Source organism: Eschscholzia californica, unplaced genomic scaffold (assembly GCF_041429995.1).
Source record: "Eschscholzia californica isolate CP2 unplaced genomic scaffold, dmEscCali1.0.p SCAF_3, whole genome shotgun sequence".
NCBI lineage: Eukaryota > Viridiplantae > Streptophyta > Magnoliopsida > Ranunculales > Papaveraceae > Eschscholzia > Eschscholzia californica.
In genome coordinates this window covers 39595165-39613371 of record NW_028238420.1, presented here as the reverse complement: position 1 = coordinate 39613371, position 18207 = coordinate 39595165, and the positions used below count along the sequence as shown (strand labels likewise).

General features: G+C 36.4%; 3 protein-coding genes and 1 non-coding gene across 4 annotated transcripts; all 4 read left to right on the top strand.

Moving 5' to 3' along the window:
- Positions 1 to 2194: 2194 nt before the first annotated feature.
- Positions 2195 to 4199, top strand: LOC147550201 (putative transcription factor At1g11510). Its single transcript, XM_086671921.1, has one exon. The coding sequence runs from the start codon at positions 3274 to 3276 to the stop codon at positions 4018 to 4020; it is 747 nt and encodes a 248-aa protein (XP_086528047.1). The 5' UTR covers positions 2195 to 3273; the 3' UTR covers positions 4021 to 4199.
- A 964-nt stretch (positions 4200 to 5163) lies between these two features.
- TRNAS-AGA (transfer RNA serine (anticodon AGA)) lies at positions 5164 to 5245 on the top strand. Its single transcript has one exon. It is a non-coding gene; the product is annotated as a tRNA-Ser (tRNA).
- A 1757-nt stretch (positions 5246 to 7002) lies between these two features.
- LOC147550199 (histone H2B.3) lies at positions 7003 to 7734 on the top strand. The gene has a single exon (XM_086671922.1). The coding sequence runs from the start codon at positions 7105 to 7107 to the stop codon at positions 7543 to 7545; it is 441 nt and encodes a 146-aa protein (XP_086528048.1). The 5' UTR covers positions 7003 to 7104; the 3' UTR covers positions 7546 to 7734.
- Positions 7735 to 10023: 2289 nt separating this feature from the next.
- LOC147550198 (protein BTR1-like) lies at positions 10024 to 15900 on the top strand. The gene is made up of 8 exons (XM_086671919.1): positions 10024 to 10647; positions 11220 to 11458; positions 11888 to 11994; positions 12717 to 12910; positions 14214 to 14329; positions 15071 to 15166; positions 15256 to 15317; positions 15427 to 15900. Exons 1-8 carry the CDS (start codon positions 10563 to 10565, stop codon positions 15512 to 15514), a joined length of 987 nt encoding a protein of 328 aa, XP_086528045.1. The 5' UTR covers positions 10024 to 10562; the 3' UTR covers positions 15515 to 15900.
- The last annotated feature ends 2307 nt before the right edge of the window (positions 15901 to 18207 follow it).

Below are 18207 nucleotides of genomic sequence, written 5' to 3'. Positions count from 1 at the left end.
TACAATTTACACTACACAAGACCAGATGGACTGGTTCTTTATATGGAATATGAACACAATTCCTCGGATTAAACTATTTCTTTGGAAATGCTGCACTAACAGCTTACCAGTAAAAGCAAAAATTGGTAAATTTATTGGCAATAATTACTCCTGTGTTAACTGTAATGAAGATGAGACTCTTGATCATGTTATGCTGCATTGCTCTTTCGCGAAAGCAATTTGGTTTCATTTCCAAGTTAGAACGGATCATATCACTACCACAATTCAGTGGATTCAACAATGGAAACCTCTAGAGGAAGAAACTATTAATCTATATGCTAAAATTCTATGGTTTCTGTGGAAAGCCAGATGTGAGAACTGCTTTACGACGAATAAACAAAATCCATTACAGATGATAGAGAGGATTACCAATACCACGACTACTCCACTCAGAACTGAGTCTAGTATTACCACTAAATGTAAGGAAAAAACGAATATCCAAACATGGAGACCTCCATCGACACCGTATATAAAGATCAATGTAGATGCTTCCTTTGTTAGTTTAAATGAACAGGCTGGAATCGGTTACATTATACGAGATGCAGAGGCTAACTATATAATAGCGGTAGCAGATATTGTTCGAGGGCAACATGCGGAAGAATGTGAAAGCTTAGCGGTATTATCTAGTCTCCTAGGTGCTATGCAACTTCAACTACCTTATGTGCATTTAGAAAGTGATAATCAGGCAATAATCTTAGCTCTCAATGGCAATGGAGGAAGTCTTCACTGGCAATCACAAAGAATCATCCAACAGATCAAAGACATCAAGGACAAATTTACAGGAATCATATTCACTCATGTGTCTAGAAATTGTAATACCTATGCAGATGCATTAGCTAAATGGGGTCGTACCCACGGTCATAAGAAAACTTGGAATGATGTCTCTTCCTTTATTTCTGAATTTTAGTCGGTTTGTAATAGACTCTTTATTTAATGGTATTACTCTTCATAAAAAAAAAAGAGTTTTGTATTGGAGACGCAAAGGAATTGAGGATCTATTTTCACCACCTAAGAGTAAGAATCTTAATTGGAACTTGACACATAAGACAGATAAAAAAAAAATTAATTCAAAAAATATACTCAACCCGCCTTCAGGGAATCTCACTTTAACCGCATGTGAGAGAAACAAGAGTTTCTCTCTCCTCTCACATGTTCAGTCACGGGGAGAGAAATTCTTATTTCTCTCACAAGTGGTCCAAATAGGAGTCCCAATAAGCGGGTTGTTTAGTTTTGTAGTTTTTAGTTTTGCATTGGAGATGCTTTTAGCTAAGAAATCTTGTTTAGTTGTAGTTGAGTTTCATGATTTTCTGACAAGTTAGGACTTACCCTCTTGTAGTAGGGAAAAAGATAGCAAAGTAGTTTTGAGGAAAACAAAGCATACAGACTCTAAGAAACTTAAAAAAGAAGCCCGTTGATTCGGGGAAGAAAGAAAAGTATCCAGGGAAAAAGGCTAAAAGCCTAAAAAACACCTACCAAACACACCCCTCAAGTCACCGGCATAAACCGTCGGCCATCTCTGACGTCTCTATCTTTTTTCCCTCACCCCTTTTTTTTCTCTCTCTCTTTCAAAATCTAAGTTTTGGAAATCACACGAAGGCGTCTAGATCTGGTTCCTCCAGACGAGCCATCTCGTCTGAAAAACCAGGTGAGTTCTCCCTTCGTCGTGATTTAGTGAGAAAGGATAAGAGGAGAGAGGGAAATAGTAAAGAGAGTAAAGAAAGAAGAGAGAAGAAAATAGAGAGAAGGTCCAACCGTATTTGTGATGCTGGTAGTCGACATTAATGGTGGAGGTCACCGGAATACAATAAAGGTCGCCGGAAATCTAGTGGAGGTAGGAGGGAAAGAAGAAAGAATAAAATATTAGAAAATAATTAAGGATAACGGTTGGAGGAAATAAAAAAACATGTTCCACACAAAACTTATTACCTCAGATACTTTTTTTTCTTCCCCAAATCAGCAGTCAAAAAGAATATACATGTCTGTGATTTATATGGATGGACGAAAAATGGTTTTAGTTTTAAAGGAGAGAGGGGTCTACCGTTCTGATGGGATGGAATGAGCGGGAGGGTAGAGAGTGTAATAGTTAAAAAAAAAAAAAGGAGTAGAAAATAATGTCCCTTTTGTGGACTTGCATCCATTTCTATTTGTCTTTGGCTTTTAACCCACCGGCCTAAACTCATGGACTAATTGTACTTGTTTAACGGTTGAAGTGACTTGTTTAACGGTGAGATTGAACTCTTAGAGACTTAGACTTCTATATTGGGTCCTCAGACTTACATAAACAAACACTGGCCTAGCAAGTAATGCGAATTTCGAGTTAAAAATAACTCATTCAAAATAATTTAACATCACAAATGATGTTGGCACCTATAGCTGTCCATTGGTCAGACCCAAAGACTAAGCCTAATCAGAGACCATTAAAAGGCCCGATCAGAAAGACGTACACATCCAGGGGCTTAATGCCCAATATATTTAGCTTGAGCTTTTATAGAGGATCAAAAGCTTTGCCCTAAGCTTATGTAAAACCTCGCACACGTCTTACGTAGCTAAGGCGTCACCCAAGGCTCACGCCGTGAAGACTTTCCACGGGTTTACTCTACCTTAAACTATTTATGATCTCACAACGTGTAAGCCAGTGGGCGGTGTACAAGCCTCGCCTAGTTAAGGCCCATTTAGGTCCTATGTAAGTTTTACGAAAGGACTTGCATTAAGTAGGTGGCCCCCTGCCTAATCTATACGAGGGCAAAGTTGAGCTCATGCTAGGTTGCCTATAGACAGTGCCGACAGTAATAATTGTTCAACTCTAACTTTATTCCCGGTCAACCTCAAGGCTTATGCCAACTCACCTAAGAGTGGTTATATTTTCTTGGTTGCAAGCCCAAAGTTGTTTTAGGTCAACCTCAAAGCTCATACCAATCTCTCCTAAGGGTCATCGTGAGCAAAGGCCGTCTATTATAGTATTATGTAGGTTGGTGTAGTCCAAAACGTAACCTATCTCATGCCTGTTGCCCAACCCTAAGCCAATTGACACTCCTTTGGAGCGAAATTCGTCTATCCACGTCCGGATTTAGCCTTAATCTTTTAGATACCCTATTCGTTATTGCTGAGTTTACCTAGTTGCGCCTTCACGAGTAGTGCTAGCCAGTCAGGACGCTGCAATAAGGGCAAACGCACGCTCCGCTCTCTCTTTCTCCATCTCTCTCTCGAGAGTTGAAACATCTTCTCCCTCTTACCATGTCGAGAGTTTCAGAAGTTCCATCTAAACGAAAGAAGCTCTCTTCCGGCCATGAAAACTCACATTCTTCACCGGAGAAGAAAGCCACCCCAAGTAAATCTCCATTCCAGCGAGTATTTTCAGAAGAAGATGAGATCCATCTTCTCAATGCTTTCCTCGAAATCACAAAAGACTCCCCAAATCCCGCTACTGCTGCTCCTTTGCTTTACGATCGCGTTGGAAAATCTCTCACTACTGGTATTAGCCAGACCCAATTGATCGAGAAACTTCGTAAGTTGCGCCAGAAATACACTAAACAAGTTACAGAAAAATTGTCCATGAAAAATCCTCACGAGAAGGAAATCTTCGATATTTCTCACAAGATCTGGGGAGAGAATCCTTCCCAGGTTATCTCGAAAAGATCTCCCAAAGTTCCTAGAAGTGTGAAGAAGAAATCGGAACAAAAAGAAGTAGTCGAACAACCCAATGATGAAGAAACTGCAAAAGTTGAGATGATTCATGATGATTTTGCTGTAGATCTGGAGAAGAATTACTCGTTTTTGATGGAAGAAGTGACTCAATTTCCTGGGAAATCGATTTTGAAAGAGGGTTTGAACAGTTTGGGTGTGTCAAAATTGGGGGAATTTAATGAGAATTGGAGATTACAGCAAATTGCAGAAGCTGAAATTTTGGTACAGAAAACTGAGTTGATTCAAGAACAAACCAAGTTGATGTTAGAAGCTGTTGGTTCTCAAATCCCTAATTAAAATGGTTTAATCAGTCTGTATGAATCATACCCATGTTGGAATTTTTAATGTAGTAGGATAATTTTAGGGTTTTACTTTTCTAAGGGGTTACCTTCTATGAGTGGTATCTGTAATTTCTAGTGTTCATTTTTGTTTAGTGCTCATATTTCTTTTATGGATTGCCCTAATTTCTGTTCTTCTATGTTTTTCTTAAATTTCTAAGTGCATCTTAACCTCATTGAATCTGCAAATACCCATTGATTCAAATGTTGGATAAATTTCATTGCTTAAACTCGCTCGAACTATGAAGAGTTATACTTGATAGTAAAGATAACATTGTAGAAAAGAAGTACAGAGCTACAAACTCTGGATTACTAGAGTTTTCTTATACTACCATTTTGATAGTAGGAAGAACTATCGAAGAGCTTATTTTAGAGAGATAAGGATATGAAAATGTAAGAGAAGAAACATCTTCTTCCTTACTTTTGCTGTAAAATTGAATTCAGAAGTTCAAGGAAAAAGTGTGTGAAATCATGGTGAATGAAGATAGTATGAGGTAGTCCACATACAAGAGTTGATCTTCTTTTCCATATCATTCATTGTCCGAAGGTCTAGCTATCAAGTTGCTTCTATCTACTTGGAGTTGCGGCCTTGCGTGATGATCACCTTACTCCATTCGACATTGCCATTAGTCTATTCTTTAGTCATACATCGACTTATTCCATTCGACATTGGCTTTAGTCTATTCTTTAGTCACTTACTCCATTCGACATTGCCACTAGTCTATTACCTTTATGCTCTAGTATGGGAATGTATGTGTTGTATGTCACCCATGATTAGATCAGTTCAATCTCTTTCCCAATGCTTCCTGCCGTGTGGAACGTAAAATTGTTGGACCATGTTTGATCTTCTCAATTGGTTTAGGTTATTTCACCTCGTGGTTTAATTTTAATGCTTTGGTTTATCGTTTTAGTTGGTTTATATTCTTTCATTGTGTTTTCTTTTCGAGAGTGTCGTTTTAACGATCTCCATTGTTCTCTACTTGCCCTTGTAGTCTGGCTAATACGTTTGTATTTCTTCCAAATTATGACGGCTCCTTTTTTGTAAAATGCAATTATTGCATTCATCTTAAAATAATGAATGATCTCTCACGGTTCAGCAATGGTGGACGTGCCGGAGTGGTTATCGGGCATGACTAGAAATCATGTGGGCTCTGCCCGCGCAGGTTCGAATCCTGCCGTCCACGTTTTCTCCTTTTCTTTTTTTCCTCTGGACAATGATAGAGTGTAAACGAAGTGTAAGAATACAAAAGCAGCACACTTTGGAAAACTTCAAAGATGGAGAAAGCGTCAGATTTCTCTCTCTTTCATCCCACAACAATCCCACGATCTCCGTCAAGCAAAACAAACCAATAAAAACTCACAAGGATATTTGAGTGTAAGTGAAGTGTAAGAATATAAAAGCGTCGGATTCTGTCCCTTCCTTAATCCTCGTCCCGCTCGATTCAATCTAATCCCCACCTTTCATTGTCCAACCAAAATCAACGGTTTATACCCACGATCCGCGTCGAGCAAAACGAACCAATAAAAACTCACATCATAAAATGTATAAATAGACTACGGGTGATTCTAAAGGCACCGAGCCAAAAGGCTGTTAGCATCCAAAAATTTTATTGACTCGGGTCAATAGCTATTGACCTGAGGTCTCTGTAAGCACCGGTTTTTAATGTGGGTGACGTTCACCTTCTTTTGCTTCTTCCATCTTCTTCCAAAACGAAACTCTAGAAAAGAGTGTAACATTCTCCGACACCGACACCTACCGGCGACCATTGAGACATGTGGCAAACCATTATCCTTTATATTTCTACAGGTTCATTGAGAGATATGCTTACTTGTGAAGTTCCTTTAACAGTTTACTCTGTCTTATCTTTGTCTCTCTAAAATGGCTAGCCTTGATAATAAGTTCTCATTCTACTTTATCTTTTCAATATGTCTTCTGATCTTCTTATTAAAAAGACCAATTAAAGTTGATTCAAAACATAACAACAATTTCATGAATGGTCCTTTAATCAACATTACCAAATAAATGAATGATGCTTGTGATGAAGATTATAAAGTAATCGCAGTCAAATTCGATACTCTCGCAGGAATGTTCAGTTTGGTGATCCTAATGATAATCATGTTGGAATCAATCTGGGTAGTATTATTTCCACCATTACTATTAATGCTTCAGAGGTTGGAGTTTCATTAAATGATGGTTCTATTCATCAAGCTTGGATTTCTTATGATGGTAATCAAAGATTACTTCAAATTTCTCTCTCATCATCTTCAATAAATGAAACAAATTTACCACCATTAAAACCAATTTTTTCATCAAAGATTGATCTTTTACCTTATTTGAATGAATATATGTTTGCGAGTTTTTCTGCTTCAACTTGAAATCATTGTCAAATTCATAACATTTTATGATTTTATCTTGGAATTTCAGTTCAATTAGTGAAACCCATCTTCGAATTCCTTCATCTGAAACTTGTGAAGATAAGATTATTATTGATTATAATAAAACCGCTCAGCAAATAACACCAACTAGTTTTCTGGTTTTTGTAGCAGTAGTGGTTTTACTCAATTTCTACTGTAATAGTAAAAACAGAGGAGGAGATGAGAAATCGGTGCGATTAGCCAAGTTCGTCATCCAAATCTGGTTTCTGTTAGAAGGCGGTGTTTTGATAATAAAGAGGTAATTGTTGTTTACGATTAGATTCGTGAGATTAGGAACGATTTGGTGAGTAGAGTTCAGTTTGCTTAGAGAGAGAAAGTTTGAAATTGGAATCTCTGGTTGGTTTTGTGAGAAATGGATGGTGGAGTTAGAGTTAACTGAGAAGGAACCGGTGCCTACATAGTTGTTTGGTGCTAATAGAGAAAGGAGTGGTTGGGTCTGGTGCTAATAGAGATGGATGCTAACAGCTTTTTGGCCCGGTGCCTTTAGAAGCACCCATAGACTACCTATATATCTCAAACCATAACCCACAGTATCCTCAAATCTAGTCTATCATCACTTTCTCTCTCTCTAAAACAGTCTCTTTTCAAGTTCTTTCTCTCTCTAAAAATGGCACCCAAGGCAGAGAAGAAACCCGCCGAGAAGAAACCAGTAGCAACAGAAGAGAAGAAGGCCGAGAAATCTCCAGCTGCCGAGAAGAAACCCAAAGCTGAGAAGAAACTCCCAAAGGAATCAGCTTCATCAGACAAGAAGAAGAAGAGAACAAAGAAGAGCGTTGAAACTTACAAGATCTATATCTTCAAAGTTCTGAAACAAGTTCATCCTGATATTGGAATTTCAAGTAAAGCTATGGGAATTATGAACAGTTTCATTAATGATATATTTGAGAAATTAGCTCAAGAATCTTCAAGACTTGCTAGGTATAACAAGAAACCTACCATTACTTCACGAGAGATTCAAACTGCTGTTCGTTTGGTTTTACCTGGTGAACTTGCTAAACATGCTGTTTCTGAAGGAACTAAGGCCGTCACTAAGTTCACTAGTTCTTAGGGTTTCAAAATTTTCAGTCTTTCGAATGTTAGGGTTTTCTAATCTTTCTGCTTTTGTTATTTTCAAGTAAGTTGGGTAGTTGCTAATTAGGTTTTTTTTACTGTATGTAAAGTAGTACTAGTAGTATATGCTAATCTCAAAATCACCTTGTATTATCATTGAGATTTGAATGAATGATCTTTTTGGTGATATTAATTCTTCTATATCTTCATCGATCTACCCTTTCGTGTGATTTGAATGATTTCAATTTCTAATCTTTATTAGCTGAATTTGGGGATAATCTGACTTGAATTGATTTGGGCAATAAGTTAGTTCAATTTTGTAGGCTTAAGCTTGATTTCCACATCATAATATAGTCAATTTAAGTTTCACATAAACCAGTGCCTTCAAGCCATGTAATGAATCTGCTTAGAGAATTTTCTGGTTCATTTATGTTCTTTTGACAGTGATTTATTGATTTCCAATCTAGCTTGTAGAAGGGCATATAAGAATTACTTAGAACTAAATATGATAGAAGAATTTAAGGAATGAAATCAGGCCAAAATTATATGGATCTTGATGTCTCTGTACTATTGTGACTAATGATTTCTTCTCATATGAACACTAGAGCCTCTACTCCAATAGTTTATACAGGTTTTCTAAGTATCCCAAAATTCTGTTGTTTCCCACTTACTGAAAGTCGACACGTTCGATGAATAAGAACTGTAGATGGAATCGCCATAGGATGAATCAAGATATGGGTTGAGAGGTTTCTCCATCTATTCGAGTAGGCTGCAAATAGTTGCTGCTCATAAAGGCTCTACTTCAAAGAATACCATTACTCCATTAGTAAGAATGGGGTTCCTTGGCACTGCCCATGTGATCAGTGAAGTTTTCATAGGAATCCATTGAAAAATCTACACTTGGAGAAACTCTCATTTGAATATTTGCTACTAAGCCAAGATCTGCACCGATTTTTCTGCCAGGGCTCACATGCCAAACGGTGCACACCCAGCACCTAGCTCTCTTACTCGCCGCGACTCGTCGTTCGTCTTGAATGATAAGTGCAGGTTGCGGGCTCCAACAATGGGTGCAGGTCATGGGCTCAAATAATGGGTGCAGGTCATGGGCTTCGGGATTTGGACTTCCATGGGAACCATCTTGCTGTCTTAGCAGCCAGCACTTAGCTCTCTTACTCGTCACGGCTCGTCGTTCGTCTTGAATGATATGTGCAGGTTGCGGGCTCGAACAATGAGTGCAGGTCATGAGCTCAAATAATGGGTGCAGGTCATGGGCCTCGGGATTTCGACTTCCATGGGAACCATCTTGCTGTCTTAGCAGCAGCACTTAGCTCTCTTACTCGTCACGGCTTGTCGTTCGCCTCGAATAATGGGTGCAGGTCGCGGACTCTGAATAATGGGTTGAGGTCGCGGGCTTGAATGATGGGTGCAGGTCATGGGCCTCAGGGGATTTCGACTTCCATGGGAACCATCTAGCTGTCTCAGCAGCCAGCACTTAGCTCTCTTACTCGTCGCGGCTCGTCCTTCGCCTCGAACAATGGGTGCAGGTCGCGGGCTCTGAATAATGGGTGGAGGTCGCGGACTCGAATGATGGGTGCAGGTCAGGGGCCTCAGGGGATTTCGACTTCCATGGGAACCATCTTGCTGTCTTAATCGTGAACGGTGGAGGTTAACAGCTTCACATGGTGGTTACCAAAACTACTGAGCAATAGCTGCTTCCTGTATCTCAAGGAGTGGTCTGCCTAGTTTTCATGCTCCCAGCTTGAACTTTTTGCAAACAACAGATTATCAGTTGAAATTTGAGCTTGGGTAAAACAAAATCTAATTGCTCTTGAAGTTTTTAGCTAATGGTTCAATTACAGTTTGAGGCTATCTTCTAACACTACCTACTGTTTAGTTCAATACTTTCAACTCTTTGATCTTTCTTTAATGCATTTCTTCAAATGATTAAGCAAAGTCTTTCCCTTGAACCACAAATCAACAGCAAAACTTAGCTGTCACAATATCTTCAACTAACGGAGACTATAAAAAGGAAACAGGGAAAGGACAGCACTACTCCATCACTTAATTCATTGTGCATTTCATATACATATTAAGATATCTCTAGCGCGTCTATATGGAGTGAAAGGATGCACGTTCTATAAACAATTGATCTTCATTTCTTCATGATCTAATATTTTTTTCCATGACCTAATTTGATTATTAGAGTAACAAATTATGTGATTTCGCCAGCCACTACATCTACCAATATTATCCGTCCGCGCATCTCGTACTTTGAATTTGGGTAGACGAAAATTAAAAAAAACGGTACATCTCCTAATGTGGTTTTTAGATTTTAACTCAGTCTTCTCGCAAAATTATACTTGTAAAACTAATAGAAAGTATATAGATCTGCAATTTTTGCAATAAAATAAATTTAAAATGAGGTACTGGACCAATGGTCAAACTATTTAAAATTATATCTCCATGTATTATCCGTACCACAATGCTTTAACACGTTGAAGACAAAGTACTTGAAATACGCATACTCCAAAGATAGTTGCACGAAATCACGAGACCCACTTGATGAGTTGATGTTTTCTAATGAAATACTGGGTGCAAAATTAGGGCTAAATAATAATTCTATTGCAGATGAGGAGGGTTAAAAAACTGAAACTACAAGTGAAGGACTTGTAAAACAACTGAAAAGAAAATTCAATATTTTAAATGAAGTCCCCAATCTCCTCACAGCTTCCCGCGGCAATACGACCACAAAAGTCCACTCTTTCCCCTCTCTCTCTCCATCTCACCGTAAACCAAAATAAAACAAGTTGGCTGTACAGAGCGAACAAATACTGTTTGAAGGTAAGAGAGAGAGAAAAAGTTTTAGAGAGAGAAAGTGAAGACTTATCACCTATTATTATTTATCATCCCTTCTTCTTCTTCTTCTTCTCAACTCGAATGCAAGCTTTGTGACTTTCTCTCTCTAATCTTCGCTATCTTGTTGGTCTTTTGATCCACTGAATACGAAAGCAAATAATGGATTCGCCTGATTCATCATCATATGTATCATCTCCAGAGGCTCCACCAAGGCGATCTGGTCCCAATAAATACCCCGCATCAGGTAATAATGAATTCACTTTTTATACAATTTAATCATTTTGCCTCTCTTTAATTGAGATCTGTCTAACTTGGTTTAGCTCAAAATGGAAATAAAATTTGTTAAGTTTTATCAAAACCTAATTTTAAATATGTCATATTTTCATACTTTAATCATTTATGGACTTAAAATTGTTGTAAATTTTGTTCTTATCTGAATACTCTAAATTTGTAAGGTTCAGATCTAAAACACTAGGTAGAATGAGAAATAGGTTAGTTTAAAATTACCTTAGGTTTTGATTCTATTCGTAATAAGATTGAGAGGGAATTACGATTTTTTATGTGTTAAGGGTAGTTCCTTGTGGCTGAATTCGTACCAGTTTAGGGGGGTACTGAAAATTTTCATTCATAGAGTAATTTCTTTATGTGTTAAGTTGGGATTTGTGTCTTTATGGCCGGTGAACTCCGTGGTTTAATTTGCGTATTCTTTTTTTTACAATCAGTTTCGATTTGGCCATTCTTGGGAATGTCTATCTCGTGCATGCTAGCATTCCTATACTTTTTCGTTTCTTTAATGACGATGCTTGGGTTTTTCAGATGACAAAGAGAAGCCGTTCTATGTTAGATTCCTCGTATCCAATTCGGCTGCTGGTTCAGTTATTGGAAAGGGGGGCTCCACAATTACCGAATTCCAATCAGATTCGGGAGCAAGGATTCAACTTTCTCGTAGTCAGGAATACTTTCCAGGAACATCCGATAGGATAATCATGGTGTCAGGAGGAACTGATGAAATATTGAAGGCAATGGAACTTATTCTTGCCAAATTACTCAGCGAGGTAAGCTTTGTGGTCTAACTGTTAAGTTTGTGGTCATCCAACTCAACCGATTGGCAATGAGTGGAGAGGACCTATACATTATATTCTTGATTGCTAGATACGCTTCTCTCATGTGGGACTATTCTCGCACGTCGCACGCCCCCTGACGCGTGGCATTCTTTGAGCCTAGCACGTGCTTTTTTTTTTGCTTTTCGGGTGACGTGGAGCACGTGTGGGCCTAACTCTGATACCATATTAAGTTTGTGGTCATCCAACTCAAAACCAATTAACAATGAGTGGAGAGGACCTATACATAACATTCTTGGTTGCTAGATACCCCTTCTCTCACGTGAGACTATTCTCACACTAACCACTATTACTGTACTTATGTAGTTATGTTTCATTTGTTTGTTGCTATTATGATGAACTTTTGGTTGTTGCATTAACCAGGTTCAAGCTGAAGAAGAGGAAGATGTGGATGCTAGAACAAAAGTGAGGCTCATTGTTCCAAACAGATCTTGTGGTGGCATAATTGGCAAAGAAGGAGCTACGATAAAGTAATAAAGTTCTAACCATGTTATTTCACTTGTGAATTTCCCGAAAGGCTTACGTGACATATTCATTAAAAACCCTGTTATTTGTGCAGAAAAGATACTTATTAAAACTAAATATGCTGAAAAAGATATATATGTTTTATGTTTTATTAGTTCTCTTTTGGTTATGGATTGTTTTCTCTTCCTAGTCACCATTCAGGAAACCCCCTTCTCAAGTGATGTCTCGCCAGAAAAGGAATCCTTTGTCAGAAAGCATTAACCAGCTGAATATCTTTACCCTAAGATTTTGGAGATTAGTATTAAACTTAGTCTTTTTGCCATTCATTTGGTCGCTTACTTGATTTTTGTAATAGAATTATTTTCTTGAAAGAATCAAACAGAATTCTTGTTTAATTGTCAACCGATGCTGCTTAAGCTTCAATGTAGGGGCAAAATGAAAAATATGAATTCCTTCCAGATTTTAGGGGTAACATATGAATGTTCTTGAAACTGTGGATGACAACCTGAATTTGGTGTCTGGCCGATCCCACTCATCACATGCGAGTGTGAGTCAACCCTGACATGAGAAATAGGAACTTGATATTGCCTAACAACGTGTAAATTGTCGGTTTATTTTCTCTGCCTCAAAGTGGTATTTGCTGTATTAATCGTTCAGTTTCAGTTAGAACCTTACTGATAAGTAAACTAAATTATGGACTATTAATATCAAACCATTTTTTGGGCAGGTCATTTATCGAAGATTCCCGAGCTGGCATTAAGATATCCCCTCAGGATCAGAATTTTGTTGGGTTGAATGATAGGCTAGTGACACTGACTGGGTCTCTGGATGAGCAAATGCGGGCAATCTCTTTGATTGTATCAAAGCTAGCAGAAGATGCTAATTACCCACAATCTATCCATGCACCTTTTTCATATGCAGGTATGTGTTCTCTATATATGCATGTATATTTTACAAAATCCTATTCCCTCCATTACTGGTACTGCATCCTCTACTTCGACATTTACCTACGAAGATGCGCTAATGAAATCATGTTTAGTTTAACATAAAGATAATAACGGTTCGAGTATCGAGTACGATGGAATCGTTTAACTGTAGTGTAGTTTTCGTCTCTTAACGTCTATAAGATGAGAGAATTGTTCAGCCAAAATTGTATTGTTTAGTAAAATTTTCATCACAATCTACAAAAAAAGGCATATATATATCTACTTGTGTCGCAGCAGAATTCCATTAAAAGCTTAAAACTTCCTGTAGAGCTCGAATGCAAATTAAATATCCCAATTTTCAAATAAAGTTAAATATCCCAAGTTCTCAACGGTAGAGAAAACTTAGGTTTTATTGAGCACAAATTTAAAATACTTTTACAGTTCGAATTTTTAACTACTCTTTTCATATAATACTAAAGATTTCTTAATTCTAACTTCTATGAATTCGTAATTCTTTGAAACTTCCAAATAGCAAAAGAAATTTCTGAGCACAGAAAATTACTATGGCTTGACTTGGTACCCGCAAAATGTGTTTGTTCATTCACATCCCATTTATGACATTGTGGTGCTTACGTGACAAAACTTTCTAGTATCATGTGTTCGGAAAAATAAGCTCATGAATATTTGTAGGCAAGTTTAACAGTAACCTATTAAAAGAACTACTAAATGTCAGTAGCTTCTAGATTACTTAAGGTTCTCTTAGTAAGTTGTCGCAACCCCTGAGCTACATGACTCTCATTTGGACAATTTCGTATTTTATGGTTCAATATTTATTGGATATATCTAAACAAAAGAAAAAGCGAAAAGAACCTTGTGCTTTATCTATACTAAAAATAATTAATCAATCTATATGCAATGTCATTTATTGACAATTTTTTGTGCTATACCTTTTTCCTTTTCATTTCTCTCCTACCAATCTTCCATTTCAAAATAAAAATTCGTATATATATATATAATTCTCAATAGGAATGAAATCTAAAAACAACTGAACTTATTAGCCTAGCTATTCACCAAAGTAGACTGTAAACCATTTTCTCCCATAATTTGCTTACATTTACAGTTGTTTTAATCTCTCTTAAGTCTTCCTACATAATGTGAAAGGACACCAGAAGGAGTGAAGTTCTGGTTTACATGATTACTGATAACTATATTCTAGAAATTGGACAATCATGTCTTGTTCTTAGTAAGCTTGGTGCAGGGAGGTAAATTTGTAATGTTTCCTCTATCTGAACTTTCAGGTGTTAATTTCTCTGGTTCTGCATATGGATATTTTGCTCCTCCTGGTCGACCAGGACCATATAATACAACCAACTATGGAGCGAATGGTGCTGGAGGAAAATTTCAGAATAACAAGGTTCTCATCTTTCTTTACACTAACTTGCATGAATTAAAACGATTTTGAAGTGGTTTCGATTCATGTAACGGCTCCAACACATAACATATCTGTTTCATTAGTGCTTTTATTGTGTGTGGGGTTCCTCACCTTTTCCTATTACGGGCCATTTGTTGAGTTTTCTAACCAGTTTTAAACTGGACAACCGGACCTGCCTTTATAGAATTTGCACTCAATTAGTTTCTAATTTTGACGGATCATCTTATTACCAAGTAAAACATCAGTTAAGCATTTCATACTAGTTTTTATAGGTACTTGAACAAAATTTTGACGGATCATCTTAATTAGTTTACATCAAATATATGTAGTAGTGACAAGATTTTGGAGTTAAAAAATTTCATACTAGTACTTGTAGATATTCGAACAAAATTGGAAACCTGGAATTTGTTACATCCAGATATATGTAATAATGCCAAGATTTTGGAGTTGATAAAAAACGAAAAGAGTTAAAGTACACTCAAGTACGTTAGTAATCACACACAATGAGTCAATGATAACGATATTAGAGTCCATTATAATTCTAAACTTCAGTGAACATTTGCCAGTTACGGTCCAAAAGTCCATATCACAGAGCCTAAAGAGAATCAGGTTACGGGGATAATTTTGACCTTCTTGGCCGTTTCCACTAAAATGTAGGCATTTGAATGACACTTCTTCTATAATTTGTTGTTAACATGTGACATTTCGATGTTGATATCACAGGAAGATCGAAGCAATTCATCAACAATTGGTGTTGCCGACGAGCATATCGGCTTGGTTGTTGGTCGTGGTGGAAGGGGTCTTATGGAGATTAACCAGGTAAATGGTGTAAAGCTGAAGCAAAAAAATTTACTCTCCTTCCAGTACTTTGCATCAGTTATGGATATTCAATTTTCTATATTGTGCAGGTTAGTGGAGCAAGGATTAAGATATCGGATCGAGGTGACTTCATGCCTGGTACAGCTGATAGGTAAAGGAAATCTTTCTCTCTCTCTCTCTCTCTCTCCCTATATATATATATATATATATATAATGCGGATATTAATATGTGTTTCCTTGGTACATGATGTTGCTTGCAGGAAAGTTACAATCACAGGGTCACGTGCAGCAGTTCGTTCTGCTGAGAACATGATATTGCAGAAGGTCGCTTTTGCTTCAGAGAATTGAACACATGGTGCTTCTCGATGGCTCTAGTCTTTAAGTTTCCGTTTTGTTTATTGTTGGGAATGTCTTCATTAAATACTCTTGGCCTACTCGAAGTTCTTTTTTATACTATTTTATAAACTAAGAGACGGTGGAAAAACAAACTGTCGTTTCCAAGCCTTATAGTTACAGCAATTTAAGTTCATAGTGAGGAAAATGAGAAGATAAATATCAACCATAAAACCTGAAAATGTACCCATGCTCCATCTCGTGCTGGAACAACTTAATGTTGGATCTCTTAAGTGTTTGCTCTGAGGTTTTTTCGAATTTCTATACTGATTTTAAGAGACAAAATGTTGTAATTTAGTTTTTTATGTGATCATCAAGGAGTGTAATTGTTAGTTAATTCACCAACTTGTGTATGAATGTGTTTTTGCATCTTAAATTATGAGGTTATTATGTTGATTTTCAGGGATGAAATTGGTCAGTTTGACCTCTGATTCTTATGAATTATAGTCATCGATGATACTTTTCATCATGGGCCATGTTGACAATACTCGTGGACGGGCTTATCGGCTAGCCTGCATCAAGGGAGGGAGGTCCACTTTAAATATAATAGGCATAACTAGCATTCTAATAATTCAAAGCCAACAACTGCTAGTCGAGTTGGTAGTGCATCTAGTCTAAAATTTCGAAAAAACTCCGTTTAAATTCCTTGTAGTGCGGATAGAACCTATAATTTATTAAACTTAAGTTATTAAAAGTATAAATAATGACCGATAGGATAATTTGTACGACCTTTAGAAGCGGCGAATATTTGCCCAATACATAATGCAGTGACTATATACCACTAATCTTTGATGGAAGCTTAGATCTACTAATAAATTTAAGTATTTTTATATTTGTGCTAAATTAGTAAGAAAAGATTAAACAATTTTGTTCGGTCGATATGATCTGAGCACAAGAATATATCATTTTCCGGGTTCTGTTGTTGCCTTTTCCTTTTTTCTCTTTTTGATGAGTTAGTCTCTAATTCTTTAGATTTCATCTTAAATGAATTGGTATACTATTCCAATTCCTTTTGAGGTGTTAATACTTGAACAAGAAAATTGATCTATACTCTTCGCCAACTAAACTAAGACAAGCAAAGCCAACTAAACTAAGACAAGCAAAGCATCTACACCCACAAGTTTCTTCTCTTTAATGCATCCATTAAATAGTCATGGCCTCATGGGGGTTCCTTTATGCATGCATGTATCAATATCTTATGAAATTGACAGGGACACCAACATGTGAATCTTATCTTTTCTTTTGTATAAATTAAGATCTACCATTACAATATTTTAGAAAATGGATCCTTGTCTTTAGTACAAATCCACTCTAAAATATAAGAAAGTAATAACAAAGTCTTAATTTTCGTTGAAAATGAAAACTATGCAAGATAATGCTAATTCCAACTACTAAATATAAGAAATGCTCGATGATGTTAATTTAAATATATTTATATTGTCCAAATTCAAACTCACCCTTTTTAGTTATGAAAGAGTGGAAAAATCATTAAGTTTGTGACGAATTACTACATAACTTTTTCAAAGGTCTCACTACTTATTTACATTTGCTATGTATGTTTGATAATTATCATGTTCAATGCACATATGTTTTTGATATGATCTTTTACTTTCTGTTTCGTGATCTATACTCAAACTGAAAAACAAGAGACAAAAAATAATCATGAGATCAGACTAGATTTTTAATCTATTTCACACGTTACGGCTGTATGTAGGTATCCAAGTATTCAATAATTAATTTGAATTGTCAATATTATCATAATAGATACAGACAACACGATAGATATCTATATCTAACCACTTTCCTATGAAGATGTTTAATCAAATCTTTTGTTGACAGCTTCTCGATTGTAGTACGCTAAGTCATTAATAATGTAGAATTATTATATGAGACGTGCAATCAATTATTCACATATATATATATACATATATACATATATAAGTATAACTATACTTCATGTCCCATCAAACAAATAAACACATCAGATACCCACTAGTTTAAGGATAATTTATTTGATTTCTAGCTATAGTTTAAAAAGGTGAACTAATAATAAATGCATGATTGAAGTAATTAAATTGCCAGACTTCCAAATCAGATAAGCTCTTTTAGTTTGAGATTGACTCCAATCATATACTCGAACCGTCCTATTTTTTGTGGTTGTTATTCCTTTTTTGTTTAAATTATTTATTCACTTTTTGTCGATGTCTCAAAATGTTTGTTCATTTTTCTTTTATAACACATTTATTTAATTATTAACATAATGAAACTTTTAAAACCACCTTTTAGTTCGAGTACTATTAACAAGTTCTAATTAGTTCTACGCTTCTACTAATGTTGTATTTATATTTTAATGTTAAATGTGAGTAGTTTAAGAAATTTTTTTTTATCTTTTAACAATAAATAACATGTCTTTAATAAATTCAATTTCCCACAAATACAAAGAGAACGGGACGGAGGGAGTAGCTTTTACGTGAATCATCTTTTACCATAATAATTTACAGATGGAAACATTATCGAATGTGAAAATGATAGTTGATTTTACCGCAAGAAAATATTTGAGTAGTTAGAAACATTTAGATAGACTTTATTGGAAAGAGTTGTGGGGGCTTACTCTTTCCAACTGTTAGATTTGAAGATGATTTGATTAG

Coding starts and splice junctions, on each gene's coding strand:
- LOC147550198 (XM_086671919.1), top strand. CDS start 10,563: ATGGATTCGCCTGATTCATCATCATATGTATCATCTCCAGAGGCTCCA. Junction 10,648..11,219: donor CAATAAATACCCCGCATCAG/GTAATAATGAAT, acceptor TGGGTTTTTCAG/ATGACAAAGAGAAGCCGTTC. Junction 15,167..15,255: donor GTCTTATGGAGATTAACCAG/GTAAATGGTGTA, acceptor TATATTGTGCAG/GTTAGTGGAGCAAGGATTAA.
- LOC147550199 (XM_086671922.1), top strand. CDS start 7,105: ATGGCACCCAAGGCAGAGAAGAAACCCGCCGAGAAGAAACCAGTAGCA.
- LOC147550201 (XM_086671921.1), top strand. CDS start 3,274: ATGTCGAGAGTTTCAGAAGTTCCATCTAAACGAAAGAAGCTCTCTTCC.